Source organism: Esox lucius, chromosome 1, assembly GCF_011004845.1.
Source record: "Esox lucius isolate fEsoLuc1 chromosome 1, fEsoLuc1.pri, whole genome shotgun sequence".
Lineage (NCBI taxonomy): Eukaryota > Metazoa > Chordata > Actinopteri > Esociformes > Esocidae > Esox > Esox lucius.
Window position 1 is genome coordinate 15,870,886 of NC_047569.1, and position 13,729 is coordinate 15,884,614.

At 41.5% G+C, this 13,729-nt stretch overlaps 2 protein-coding genes across 3 annotated transcripts; one reads left to right on the forward strand and one right to left on the reverse strand.

The window, feature by feature from the left end:
- The first annotated feature begins 374 nt into the window (after nucleotides 1–374).
- scg2a (secretogranin II (chromogranin C) a) lies at nucleotides 375–4,243 on the forward strand. Of its 2 annotated transcripts, none has more exons than XM_010881628.3 (2): nucleotides 375–783; nucleotides 1,795–4,243. In XM_010881628.3, the coding sequence occupies exons 1-2, from the start codon at nucleotides 781–783 to the stop codon at nucleotides 3,826–3,828; spliced, it is 2,037 nt and encodes a 678-aa protein (XP_010879930.2). In that variant the 5' UTR covers nucleotides 375–780; the 3' UTR covers nucleotides 3,829–4,243. The 2 variants fall into 2 exon arrangements, with proteins under 2 accessions (XP_010879930.2, XP_010880012.2); XM_010881710.3 differs by having other exon boundaries at nucleotides 464–826.
- Nucleotides 4,244–4,633: 390 nt separating this feature from the next.
- ap1s3a (adaptor related protein complex 1 subunit sigma 3a) lies at nucleotides 4,634–13,673 on the reverse strand. The gene is made up of 5 exons (XM_010881503.3): nucleotides 13,535–13,673; nucleotides 12,530–12,708; nucleotides 11,901–12,009; nucleotides 7,199–7,336; nucleotides 4,634–6,938 (listed from the first exon to the last, which is right to left on the reverse strand). The coding sequence occupies exons 1-5, from the start codon at nucleotides 13,535–13,537 to the stop codon at nucleotides 6,903–6,905; spliced, it is 465 nt and encodes a 154-aa protein (XP_010879805.1). The 5' UTR covers nucleotides 13,538–13,673; the 3' UTR covers nucleotides 4,634–6,902.
- Between the last annotated feature and the right edge of the window lie 56 nt (nucleotides 13,674–13,729).

A 13,729-nucleotide genomic window follows, 5' to 3' on the forward strand; every position in this document is an offset into this window, starting at 1 on the left:
AACAGAATTTGGATCACATTTGGCTGACGATAGCACTGTCAGACGCGCCTCTCATGCACAGTCTCTCTGCAGTCCCCATTACCCCGCCTCATTCTTTGGCTGATCTTGGGCGTGAGTGAGTCATCGATGGACTTTAACTCTCAGTCTCCCGCAAGGGACGCCCGTTAACGTTTTTTTGTTTTTGTTGAATATCGGCTGTCAATGGTACCGATCAGGAGATCGAGGTTACAATATACGGGAACAAGAATGCATTTCTATTACTGTTTTAATCAATAGCAATGGTTGTATCCTTCTTGCTTAATCAAATCATGACCAAACGGAGAAAAGAAAATTGTCTAGCGTTTTGACACAAACGATTATATCTAGGCAACTTAGCCTGTAAACTATAATTAGCATACTCTATTTTGCGAGCTCTTATGCATAGTATCGATCAATGACTATCTAAAATAAACGTGATGTGGGCTAATTGATAACAGTGTAAACGTCCAGGTATGAGAAAAAGTAATTGCTGTTGTTTGTAAGCGACTCATAACTAGACATAATTACACGACATTAATAACAATAGTCTTCCTAATTGAGGGTTCAGGTCCAGTCAAGGGATTAGAAAATAACTGAACCAACGTGAATCAGTTACCGTATGTTTGTGTGTTCCTTTGGCTAGAGTAGCCTATTGCGTATATCCCAGTGACGCACGAGTCAGGTGGCGCCTCATATAACCAGTGGAGCTGTCCCCGGTGCTGAACACAGAGAATCCCTGTTTGCGATCACACTGGGAAAGAGATGGTAAGCTCACTCACGACTTTCGATTGAAAGTATTTTACTTAAGGTAAGATTTTACAATAATCCAAATTATTATTGTTTTTGGAAAATGTAATTCAATATCAGTATATTATTTCATCTTATTTTAATAACCTATTCCCATTTTGAAATCTAGCTTTGCATTAACCAACCTGATGCATTGCAAACAGGTCTACCGCAGTGATGAAAAGCAGTGCAAAACTATAGTGCAAAACTAAGTTTAAGTAGTTTTTTTGATTAATTGCAACAGTAATTTCTCATTTTTATTATTCAGACTAAGCGGAAAGTCTTATTAGCCTAAATTACAATTAATTACATTTTTATTTTTTAAATTACTCACTAGTTTCATTTATAAATAGTAATGGTCAAAAATGGCTGTAAATTCTTTGTATTATTATAGCATTCCATAGCATTTTGTCTGTGAAAAGCTCGTGTTTTTAAAGCTGGAAATGTTTAGGGTGCAGTTGCTTTTCGACAGCTGCCAGCATCAGCCTAAGGGTTACCTAGACAACTGGGTTGTGACTCATTCCAGAGAGCAGCAATTTGAAAACTAATGAGATTTACAGGCGAGCTGAATGCCCATGGTATTACTGCTCAGCAAACAATCATTTGAGCTTTCAACAAATGCGATTTTCATTATCTGAGTAAAAACAGCAGATACAAATGTCACTATAGATTACATTGTCTATACCTGTGTTACAGGTCATAATATTCTTTAAAATACACAAGAAAACTTAATGAAAATATGTAGAGAAAAAAAAATTGGCCTAAATGGCAAGTTTTAAAATTATTGCTGGATTTCATAATTCAAAATAGAACTGACTAGAATTTTTTTTAATAAAAAAATTATAATTAAAACAAAAATCTTAAACAAGTGATTTTACTCTTAAAAAGTAAGGAAAGGGGAAAATCCCAGGTCTGACCAGTAAAAATTATTCTTACACTAAACATAAAGGTCAGCGTTGACACTTCTCTCCCTGTTGTCTGTGTTTCCAGGCTAAAGACACCATGCCACCAATTTCCAAGCTCTCTTCGGCAGGAATGGCCTTTCTCTCCCTGCTTCCTCTCATCTTCCTCTTGGACTCTCCCAGTGTCCAGGGGGCCACTCTCAGAGAACACAGACTGAGGGGAAGCGAGCCAGACCTCCGGGATGGAGCCGCCCCTTACTTTCCCCCCAACGCAGACATGCTCAAGGCACTAGAGTACATTCAGAGCCTCCGACAGCGCACCCGGGCTGGAGGGTCAGCGTCTCAGGATCAAGCTTCACTCACCCCAAACTACGACACCACTGACATGGACACAGAGAAACTCCGCACCATGCTGAGGCTGGCCTCTCCAGCCCAAACTAGTCAGAGTAAGATTAGCCAGGACCAGGACGAGGATCAGGAGGATGAGGGAGGAGAGGGCAACGAGGAGGACAAGACACAGGAGTGGCTGCAGGCGGTGCTCAGTACACTCCAGCAGACTGAAAATGGCCCCAAGCCAGCCCCTGTGAGGTCCGGCGCAGCCCGCCACGCTCTGAGCAAAGGGCAAAGACCTGCGAAGGGAGAAGAGAGCCAGGTGGGAGAGAGTGTAGCGTATCCTTGGGCAGAGCAGCGCACGAGCCGGCCTCACCGGAAGTACAACCTGATGTTTGAAGACGACGAGGACGGTGAGGGGGGTGGGGAAGGTAGAGCCCCGGGACGTGAGAGCCCCTTCAAACGCACCAATGAGAACATGGAGGGGAAGTACACGCCTCAGAATCTGGCCAACCTGCAGTCTGTGTTCGAAGAACTAGGGAGGATTGCCAACACAAAAGCTGGGGCTGGTCACAAACGGCAGACAGTGGATGATGAGGATGAAGAGGATGATGATGATGACATGTTGCGGGTGAGGAACCTGGCCTACGAAGATGTAACTGGGGGAGAAGACTGGACACCGATGGAGGAGCAGGTGGAGACAGAGGACGAGGAGAGCGACAACAGGCAGGAGTTTGACAGGGGTTTGGAGGATGATGGTGATGATGAAGATGATGATGAGGAAGTTGAAGAGGAAATTGATGAAGTCAAGCGATCAAGCCCGTCGGGTCCTGGAGAAGATGATCCTGATGACATCACCAAGCTGGTGGACTACTACCTTCTGAAGGTACTGGAGAAAAAAAAGGAGGAGGAGCAGAAGAGAGAGCTAGAAGAAGAAGAGGCCAGAGAAGAGAGGAAGGCAGCTCAAACCCAGCACAGTGACAAGGTAGATCCAAATGCCATTTACCAACTCATCCAAATCTCCCAGAATCTACAGATCCCACCAGAAGATCTGCTGGACATGCTAAAGAGTGGAGAGATGACAAAACAGGTCAGGAAACCACTGAGGACACAAGCGCAGTCCCTGACACCCAATGATCTGGCCAGGCTAGAGGACACATTTTCTAAAATATCATCCAAAAAAATTAATAAGATTCCTCCCGCGACATTTTACAATAGAGGGCTGCCTGAAACCGAAACAAGCAACGTCCCGGACGACATAAACACAGAAGACATTCTAAAAATCCTCGGTCTCGGAAACGTGGGAAATAAAAATTCCGTGGCGCTCAAGAACCAGAAACATCATACAAGCCCACAATCTAGGTTTTTCGATCCAGCTGGAAGGCAGGGAGGCAACATGTTCTCTGACCAAAACATTCTCGAGAAAGGAAAGGACGACTATGATGACACTTTAAACGAAGATGAGCTGGCGACTTATCTGGCATCCCAGATGGCGCAATATCCACAAGCAGTCAACAACGCTGACCAAAAGCGCGCATCACAGCTTCCCCCACGAGACAATCAACTCGTGCTGGGAACGTTTGAGCAAGCGATACAGGACTACTTTGACCAAATGGACTCAAACAAAAGCCAGCCTCGGAAAAGACACACAGAACCCGAATACACGGACGATGCATTGCAAACGCAAGGCTTGGATGACGACACGATGCTGAAAATTCTAGGCTATCTAAACCCGGAGACCGAAGAGAGAGAAGATAAGGACCTTTACCCAAAAACGGTCAAAGGAATGTAGTGGGTGAAGATAAATATTATATATTGTTTTGATGGGGGGATATCATAATAAAATATTTTGAAAAATAAAAACGTGCAAAGGACTTTAGTCTATTTAGTAGATTTACTACAGCTCATGCTTTAATAGCCAATTTCTATATGAACTTGATCTGATGTAGCTACGAGTGCCTATTCGTGGTTGTAACTGGGTGTGGCATTTTCAATGTTTTTGATAGGCTAGTTAAAACAAAACTTGTTACCTTATCCCACTTTAATTATATTCAGGAGGTATACCAGCCGTAAATGTTAAATGCACATACAACCAAATCAGTGTTGGATTCCATAAGTCCACTTGTGTTCTTCGTAAATTATATTTGGTACTTGTGTTCGGTAATATGTGACGTATGAGGTTAATAAAGCATTGACTTTATTTTTTCCTTAATGTGTAGTGTTTACTCATTTGGAGCATATAGATTGTGAGCATGTTGCAGGATATCACATTCAAAACACCATCTGTCTCGCTGTATCAGGGACTATAGCACCGTTTTGTTTGTAAGGACCCATGAAATATGCTAAATATCAGGCAAGCGAGTAGCCTACTGTAATCAATTATGGCAATGTGAAGCTAAATTAATTACCATACCTGAAGTTTGGCATTTCGGCCACAGAACAAGAATTACGTTTTATAATTTAAGCACCAATGACAGCTCTAGTCGCGAAGGACATCCAATGTAACCTGGAGACAGATAGCGCTTATCTATTCCATCGATTAAACAAATGGAGTAGCAATAATTCGTTTTTCAACAGGTGAAAACAAACAGCCACCCTAACATTTAGAATGTCGGTCTCAGATCTTGAGACCAAGCCATATTTATTAAGAAAGTAGTGTTTGACAACAATGGTATGCAAATGATTAGACCTCAATATCCACCTTCCGAGCTTTACAACAAAGATATATGTACTGTATCATAATAAAATATTATCGTATGTGAAGGCCGTGGCTCCGACATACAATTACAATAATAAAAAAGGTTAATTTCAGCTTGATACAAATCTTTTTGTGTTAGTTACAATCTTTTAGATCAGCTCACAACTGGGTTAAAACATTTTAAAATCAGTCAGGCAAACTAGAGTGCATCTATTTTAAACATCCACTTAATCCTTACAAATACAACAATACAATTTAATTGAAGCAATAAAGCATAAGGGGCATAAAGTATTGGCACTTTTCATTAAATTCAGCAAAGGTGAATACAAGAAATGACAACTAATGTGTTATATTCTTGGCTCAAACATAGGGGAGAGCAGTATAGTAAGATTTCAACAAAATTTTTCAAACAGATTTGAAGGCATACAGTTGGAGGGGTATCTGACCACTCCTCCATGCAGCACAATTCAAGATCCTTGACAGCCTTAAGTTTGCACTTGTGGACTGCCATTTTCAATTCAGACCACAGGTTTTCAAGTTGATTCAAAGCCTGGAGATGGCCTTTTCAAATCACAGACTTTGTGGTCTCTCAACCATTTCTGTGTTGATTTTGATGTATTTCTGGGGTCCTTGTCTTGTTGAAAGTTCCACTCGAGGCCAAGTCTCAATCTCCAGGCAGAGGCGACCAGGATTCTTGGTGAAAATATCCTGGTGCTTACAGGAATTAATCACACCACTGATCTTCACAATAGCCCCAGGACCAACACATGTTATTTCATAGTTTTGATATCTTCACTATTATTCCACAATGTGGAAAATAGCAAACACAGAAATCGCATTGAATGAGAACTTCTGACTGGTATTGTAGCTCCCCCTTATGTTGAAGCCCCAAATGACTTATTGTTTTTGTTGTTTATAATTTGCATACAATTCTTCTCAATTTCATGAAGGGTGACAATACTTCCTGAGTTGACCCAATATAACATGGCTAGGAGCTATTCTTGGATATATGCACTGGTTACAGCCTACATAAACAAGTAACCACCTATAAACAAGTAACCAATTACATGTTTAAGTAAAAAAAATAAAAATAAAAGATGGCATTTATGTCTAGAACCATCCAGTTAATAATAAAACGAAATATACAGGCAGTGAGAAACAAATATATATATATACACACATGCAATAATAACTTGCATCTTTCAGCAAATGTAAAACAACAGACTATGTCTGAGTGGAAATGTGTATTAAACTTTTGTGTAAAGCATTTTTGAAATGTTGTGGCACTTACGGGACTTGCAGGAAATTACAGTGGCTCGTGAAGGTATTTTCCTCAATTGGACTTTTCCACATTTTATTGTGTTACAACATTAAATCAGAATTAGTGTTTTTCCCACTGATCAACACAGAAAATGTCCATAATGTCAAAGTAAAAAAAAAACTGTTTCCGCATATTCTTAATTGGATTGAGTTGCCACTACCATGCTTCACACTAGGGATCGTGTTCTTAGGATGATGTGGGTTGTTAGGATTGTGCCAAACATTGAACTTAACTTTCAGGTCAAAAATTCTATTTTGGTCTAATCACAACACGGCTATGGAATCTTCTTCTAGTTAGTCTAATAATCATCCATAATCTGACTCTCCCATGAAGGCCACTTTGGTGAAACATCTGGGCTATTGTCGCAGTACGCCCAGTGCCTCTTAGCTCAGCCGTAGAGGACTGTGACTTGCCCAGATACGCCATTTTAGAAGACTGCCTGTTCTATACAGATTCACAGTTCAGCCATATATTTTCCAATTCTTAATAATGGACCTCACTGTGCTCCAGGGAATATTAAAAACTTTTAGAAATTATTTTACATCCCACCCCTAATTGGCGCTTTTTAAGAACCTTATTCCAGATTTGCTTTTAATATTCCTTCATGATGTAGTTTTTGTTAGGATTTGTCCCAGACAGGTTTATAACCTGAAATCATTTAAAACAATCTGCTGATTTTATGTTTCCTTTGACATTATGGATTTTTTTTATGGATCAGTAGCAAAACTAAATTCAACTGATTTAATTAATTTAAATTCCATTTTGTAATATAAATAAAGTCCAAGGTGGGTGAATACTTCGGATTGCCACTCTATTTAAAGCCTCCCATCACTTCCATTTAATTACTTCAGAAGGTTGGTTTACTCATGTACTCCTCCATTGTCTGTTGAGAGAATATAAGAAATATTTTTCAATCTTTTGACAAGAATTCAAGTTTCAGAATCGGTCTTGTAATAGTTTATTTGCGTAATATGTTGTTTTATGCACATAATCTATAAGTAGAATCACTATCAGTTAGCCATGAAAATTCTCATTTTGAAAATGCTATATTTTGATGACATGACTACAACCAGCAGCAAAAAAATCGTGAAAAGCATCTTTAAGTGACTGCATGTATGTGTCTGTCTGTTGTGTACGGGTCACCTCTTGTAGTGTCGCTGCCTCTTCCATAGCGGTGCCCACAGCTGTCTTGGAAGTCTCCAGAATCTCTCCCCCCATGAGGAACTCATCCAGGATGAAGTAGGCCTTCTCAAAATTAAAGATGATGTCCAGCTCACACACCTGCAGCACACACACACACACACACACACACACACACACACACACTTAAGCATGCCAAACACTTTTCAAGTGAATGGCTATTTGACATATGTGCACAAAGCAGCAGAAAACAGGTCAACACAAAAGTTTGTCAAAGACATCACTTTGACAAGAAGGCCTCAAGATGTGAATTGTTGGCCATTCTCCTCAATCATTGTTTGTAGTCCTGAGAAACAGCAACAACCACTCAGCCTACAGGGAGGAGCTAGATAAACAACCAGTCAGCCTACGGGGAGGAGCTAAGTAAACAACCAGTCAGCCTACAGGGAGGAGCTAGATAAACAACCAGTCAGCCTACAGGGAGGAGCTAGGTAAACAACCAGTCAGCCTACAGGGAGGAGCTAGGTAAACAACCAGTCAGCCTACAGTGAGGATTTAGGTAAACAACCAGTCAGCCTACAGGGAGGAGCTAGGTAAACTGGCAGTATGGTGCCAGGACAACAAATCCCCCAACATCAGCAGAACAAAGGAGATGTTTGTAGACTTTGGGAGGCAGAGGCTTGAACACGCCCGATCCACATCAATGGAGATGCAGCAGAGCGGTGTCAGCAGGTTTCAGTTCCTCTGTATTCTTATACAGTGTTCATATTCAATTTTAAAAAGTACATGCCCTGGAAAGTAGTTTTTTTACACTGACTTTGCAATCATTGATTAATCAAAAATCTACAGAAATGCATTTTCATAGTAAGGAAAAAATAATTACACCCTAACTTCAATAGCAGTTTTCCCCCTTTGTCTGAAATAACCATTTTGGGTAAATGTCTATCAGTCTCTTACAATGACTGGGAGGAAGTCTTCTTTACATTACTGCTTAATGTTTGAGGGCTTTCTTGCATGTAAGGCCTGCTTCAAGTCTCCCCACATTTCAATATGATATCTATGCATTGACTTGGTCATTCCATAACCCCTCATTTTGTCTTTTTTAGTCATTCTGTTGTGTTGTCATTGTCCTGTTGCAAGATCACAGATGGCCTCACATTCTCCTCAAGAATTTTCTGGTACAATTTGGTTGGCTAAATATTAGCATATTGGCCCTAAGGCAGCAAAGCAACCCCAAATCATAATCCACTGCCTCCAGGCTTAATGGTTGGTTTGAGGTTTTTCTATACAAAGGCAGTGTTTCATTGTCACCAAAATTGTCACCTGACATGGTGGCAAAACAACTCCACATTGGATTAATCTGTTCAGAGCACATTGTTCTAGTTTTGGTCATTACCCAGGTGTTGTCAGGCAAACGTCAGTCACGTCTTGATATTCTTTCTTGAGAACAGAGGCTTCTTACTTCCTGACCTCCATGTAGGACAAGTTTGTGCAGTCTATTTCTGATAGTTTTTGCACTTTGACATTCTTAGTGACAAGAGAGGCCTTTAGGTCTCTTGATGTTATCCGGGGGTTTTTATATATTTGTATGAGTATCTTTCGCTCAACTCTTGGCCTGAATTTGATTGTACAATCCATCCTATGTAGATTGCCAGCGGTCTGGAATTTCCTACATTTTTAGATGAACTGTCAGGCAGTGGAATGATGCACTTTTTTTTGTTTGGAGATGGCTTTGTAACGTCTCCCAGACAGACAGTATATCATTTGAGGACCTTGGTTAGGTCTTTTGATCTTGCGTTATGTGGTACCACACACTCCTATTGTTAAGACAAACCCAGACAAAGTTTCTAATCTCTATTATGCAGGGCTAGAACCTCACAGGTCACACAAATTATTTTCGTATATCTTGCACCCGATTAAGAATTCAGCATTTTCATGTATTGATTCAAAATTCAGCAATTTCATGTATATGACCACAAAGACTATTCCTAGCGCTGGCAGTTTGGTGAAACTAAGCAAACAGACCAGGGCCTTGGTTAGGGAAACCACAAACAGAGCTTCATAATGTCCCAGCCGAGATGGGTTTTCTGCCACATTTCTGCAGCAAATCAATTAGCATTTTATGGCAGAGTGACTAGACAGAAGCTATTTCTACGGATATAACAAGCAGTGTGGAGTTTACCAAATGGCACATAACGACTAAGAGAACATGAGGAAAAAGATTCTCTGGTCAGATGAGACCAGTGAGCACTACATCTGGTGAAAACATGACACCGCTCATCACCTGGCTGATGCCATCCCTAAGGCGAAGCGTGGTGGTGGGAGCATTATGCTATGGGGATGCATCTCAGCAGCATGGACAGGAAAACTGGCCAGGTTGAGCAAGGAATAAAAGGATTAAAATACAGAGGTCCTTGAAGAAAACTGATCCAGTATGTACAGGACTGGGGTGAAGATTAATCTTTCAGCACTACAGCAATCCAAACCACAAAGCAAAGATAACATTGGAGTGACTCTGGGACAAGACTGTGAGTGGCCTTGAGCAGCCAAGCCAAAGCCCAGACTTGAAATCTATTGGGCACCGGTGGGGACATCTGAAGATCGCTATTCACTGACGCACATCAAATCTGACAGAATTTGGAAGAATATGCCCAAATCCAGGTATGCTTCTACAATGTACTGTATCTCACAAAAGGGAGTACCCCCTCACATTTCTGTAAATATTTGATTATATCTTTTCATGTGACAACACTGAAGAAATTTGACTTTGCTACAATGTAAAGTAGTGAGTGTACAGCTTGTATACGTGTACATTTGCTGTCCCCTCAAAATAACTCAACACACAGCCATTAATGTCTAAACCATTGGCAACAATTAACCATTTTCCCTCCCGGGTGTCATGTGACTCATTAGTGTTACAAGGTCTCAGGTGTGAATGGGGAGCAGGTGTGTTAAATTTGGTGTCATCACACTCACACTCCCTCATACTGGTCACTGGAAGTTCAACATGGCACCTCATGGCAAAGAACTCTCTGAGGATCTGAAAAATATTATTGTTGCCTAGGCTATAAGAAGGCTGCCAAGACCCTTAAACTGAGCTGCAGCACAGTGGCCAAGACCATACAGCGGTTTAACAGGACAGGTTTCACTCAGAACAGGCCTCGCCCAGAACAGGCCTCGCCATGGTCGACCAAAGAAGTTGAGTGCACGTGCTCAGCATCATATCCAGATGTTGTCTTTGGGAAATAGACGTATGAGTGCTGCCAGCATTGCTGCAGAGGTTGAAGGGGTGGGGGGGTCAGCCTGTCAGTGCTCAGATCATACGCCGCACACTGCATCAAATTGGTCTGCATGGTTGTCATCCCAGAAGGAAGACTCTTCTAAAGATGATGTACACGAAAGCCCGCAAACTGTTTGCTGAAGACAAGCAGACTAAGGGCATGGATTACTGGAACCATGTCCTGTGGTCTGACGAGACCAAGATAAACGTATTTGGTTCAGATGGTGTCAAGCGTGTGTGGCGGCAAAGACAAGTGTCTTGCCTAGAGTCAAGCATGGTGGTGGGAGTGTTTGTGGGGCATCCTCAAACGGAAGGTGGAGGAGCGCAAGGTCTCTAACATCCACCAGCTCTGTGATGTCGTCATGGAGGAGTGGAAGAGGAGTCTAGTGGCAACCTGTGAAGCTCTGGTGAACTCCATGCCCAAGAGGGTTAAGGCAGTGCTGGGAAATGATGGTGGCCACACAAAATATTGACACTTTGGGCCCAATTTGGACATTTTCACTTAGGGGTGTACTCACTTTTGTTGCCAGCGGTTAAGACATTAATGGCTGTGTGTTGTGTTATTTTGAGGGGAAAGCAAATTTACACTGTTATACAAGCTGTACACTCACTACTTTACATTGTAGCAAAGTGTCATTTCTTCAGTGTTGTTACATGAACAGAATCAATTATTTACAAACATGTGAGAGGTGTACTCACTTTTGTGAGATGCTGTAGTAAATAAAGGGTCTGAATACTTTGTGTACATGAGATATTTCCATTATTTATTTTCATAAAGTTCCCACACATTCCCAGAAATGTGTTTTAGCTTTATTTCATTATGGGCATTGTGTACACTGATAGCAAAAAAAACAGCACAACTAGGGTTGTCAAGATGGAGCAATGGGAACTCTACTGAATAAGGTGACTAAAAACATATAGCATGCTACTCAGGGTCCTCTCTAGATACTACCGCTGCACCATTGAGAACCTCCAGATGAATGACTGCATCACAGAGCATGGGACCCCACACCAGCAGGCTCTCAGAAAGCTTTTATTTACAAAACCTGAACTAGACAGACTAACTACAGAAACTCACTCACACAAACACCTGTATATTTTTGTGTTCCCAAAATGGATCCCTATCCCCTAACACAAGTGCCCAATTCTAAGATGTACCCTGACCTGAACACCTAACCCTGAATTTTCCCAAAAATCTGGTTGTAACCAATTTGTCAGGTGGATCTCACATTTGTGTTATATTAAATAGTCCATACACACTACCTATACAAAAATATTACATTTAAAACCTGTTAAAAACAATTTTCTTTAATGGTTTTTACATTGTTTCATTTCAGAACCTCTACTTCACCAGTGATCCATCTAACCCCCCAGAGAAACAGCTGCCTTTGAAGAGCCCCTACAGTGCCTGAACATTATGCTTACGTTGCCAAAGTATTTGTCCAGCAGCTCAACGTATCGGTGCAGAATCTCCAGGGTCAACAGTTCATTGTCATGTTCCTCCAGACCACAGCAGAAATAGAGGCTGGCATACCTGCAGAGGAGCGATGGATCAGGGGTCAAGTTACATGGAAATAGGGTTAAGATTATTATGTTTATATGCAAAGGAGTCCCTGTGCCAAAGAGGTTGGTGATTAAGGTTAAGCTATTAGGGATTGTAGGGTAGAACAATCTTCCCTTTATTGTTATGCTTTTAGCACGGGCAGAATATTCAACTTCAGCATGTGTGCGTAAGGAGAGGCAGTGAGTAAGAAGAGACTAGTAGGTTAAATATTGACCGCTTATAAAGGGGTAGTTTCGGCCCACCCTTTCCTTTCTCCATACCACAACTGTAAACAGGCTGCGGAGTGTTTTTCAGCACAGAGACAATGGAGACCGGGTAAACGCAGAAAGTAACAGAATCTGCCAAAAGGAGGGCTGAGAAGATCTAATCACAGACCCAGATGAGTTGAAAAGATCCCATCAGAGACAGAGAAGTAGAGCTCAAGAGATCCAATCAGACAGAGTGAAAGTAAAGCATGCAGACTCAAAGGGAGATTCCAACCCCACGTCACCTCTTGTAAACGATCTTCAGGTCCCTCCAGTGGAGGAAGTTACAGGAGCGGGGAGGACGAGCCAGCACCATCAAAGTCATGTCCCGGATCATCTTCTTTTTCTCTCTCTCAGTCACCGTAATGAACCACTTCTGTAGTCGCAGCTTCCCCTGCCGGCTGAACAGCAGCAGGAAGCGCATCTGTAAAAAGAGGGGGAAGAAAGTTAAGCCGCATGGGATCCAAATTCTAGAAAGTAATGTCTAAAGTGGGAAATATTGTAGGCAGCAGCTTGAAGCAAAAACGTTTGTCTGGTTAACAATCCGGTGTCCTTCTTGGCAAATCATGTAATTAACCACATAATTAATCAGTATGTGCAGAAATACCATTCACATACAATGACAATAAGGCATACTGTATGGTATTCATGTACCAATGAGCACTGGGTAGACTGATTAAAGGTACCTTAGACACATCCCACGATTACACACGGCTTAAATGGAGAATTGCAATCAAAATACACCTTAAAAACGAACAAACAAATCATATTTCGGAATTCTGCAAGGAATCAGACCCATCATGGACAGTTGGAGGACATTTAATTTATACACGACTTTCAAGACATTACAATATAAAGGCAAGACATTGTGCACCAGAACAGAAGACACAATTGTGCAAGTGGGTGAGGTTTCCGTGGTACACTTTGCTCCGCTCAACATAAGCATCTGCCGGTGCCAGCCAGCAACGATTCTTTTGTAGCACAACAGGAAAACAGGTGATAACAAGACTCGAGTGCCTCGAGAGTAATCGGTACTGAGTGTGTTGTAACCTCTTTGAAAGTGCTAACATAGCAGTTAGGCGCGTACTGACTATCATAAAATAATGTCAGTTACTGGCTGCAATAAAAACGAACAGGCCTCCTCAGATAACTAACAAGGAATTGTTGCGTTTTCGGTCAGGTGCATAATCAACATTGCCAGAAATATTATAAAAACTTAAAAATGAAACCAAAAGCGCTAACTTACTCACCATCGTGAAACTGCTTTCCAAGGATAAGTCAACCACTTGACCGAAAATACGTTACTTCTTGGGTACAACCGGTACATTAAGAACGCTCATTGTCAACCTTCCCAGAATGCTGTGCATAAAGTTGCCAAACCACACCTTCACTAAACTGAGCAGGAAGCCCTGGTTTCGCTTTAGTAGTACTGGATTGGTTAATAC

Bases quoted from the DNA above. Each gene is read 5' to 3' on its own strand.
- ap1s3a (XM_010881503.3), bottom strand. The intron at 7,337-11,900 runs GTAAGCATAATG...TGTGTGCTGCAG, and splicing joins TGGACAAATACTTTGGCAAC to GTGTGTGAGCTGGACATCAT. The intron at 6,939-7,198 runs GTGACCCGTACA...TTCTCTCAACAG, and splicing joins AGGCAGCGACACTACAAGAG to ACAATGGAGGAGTACATGAG.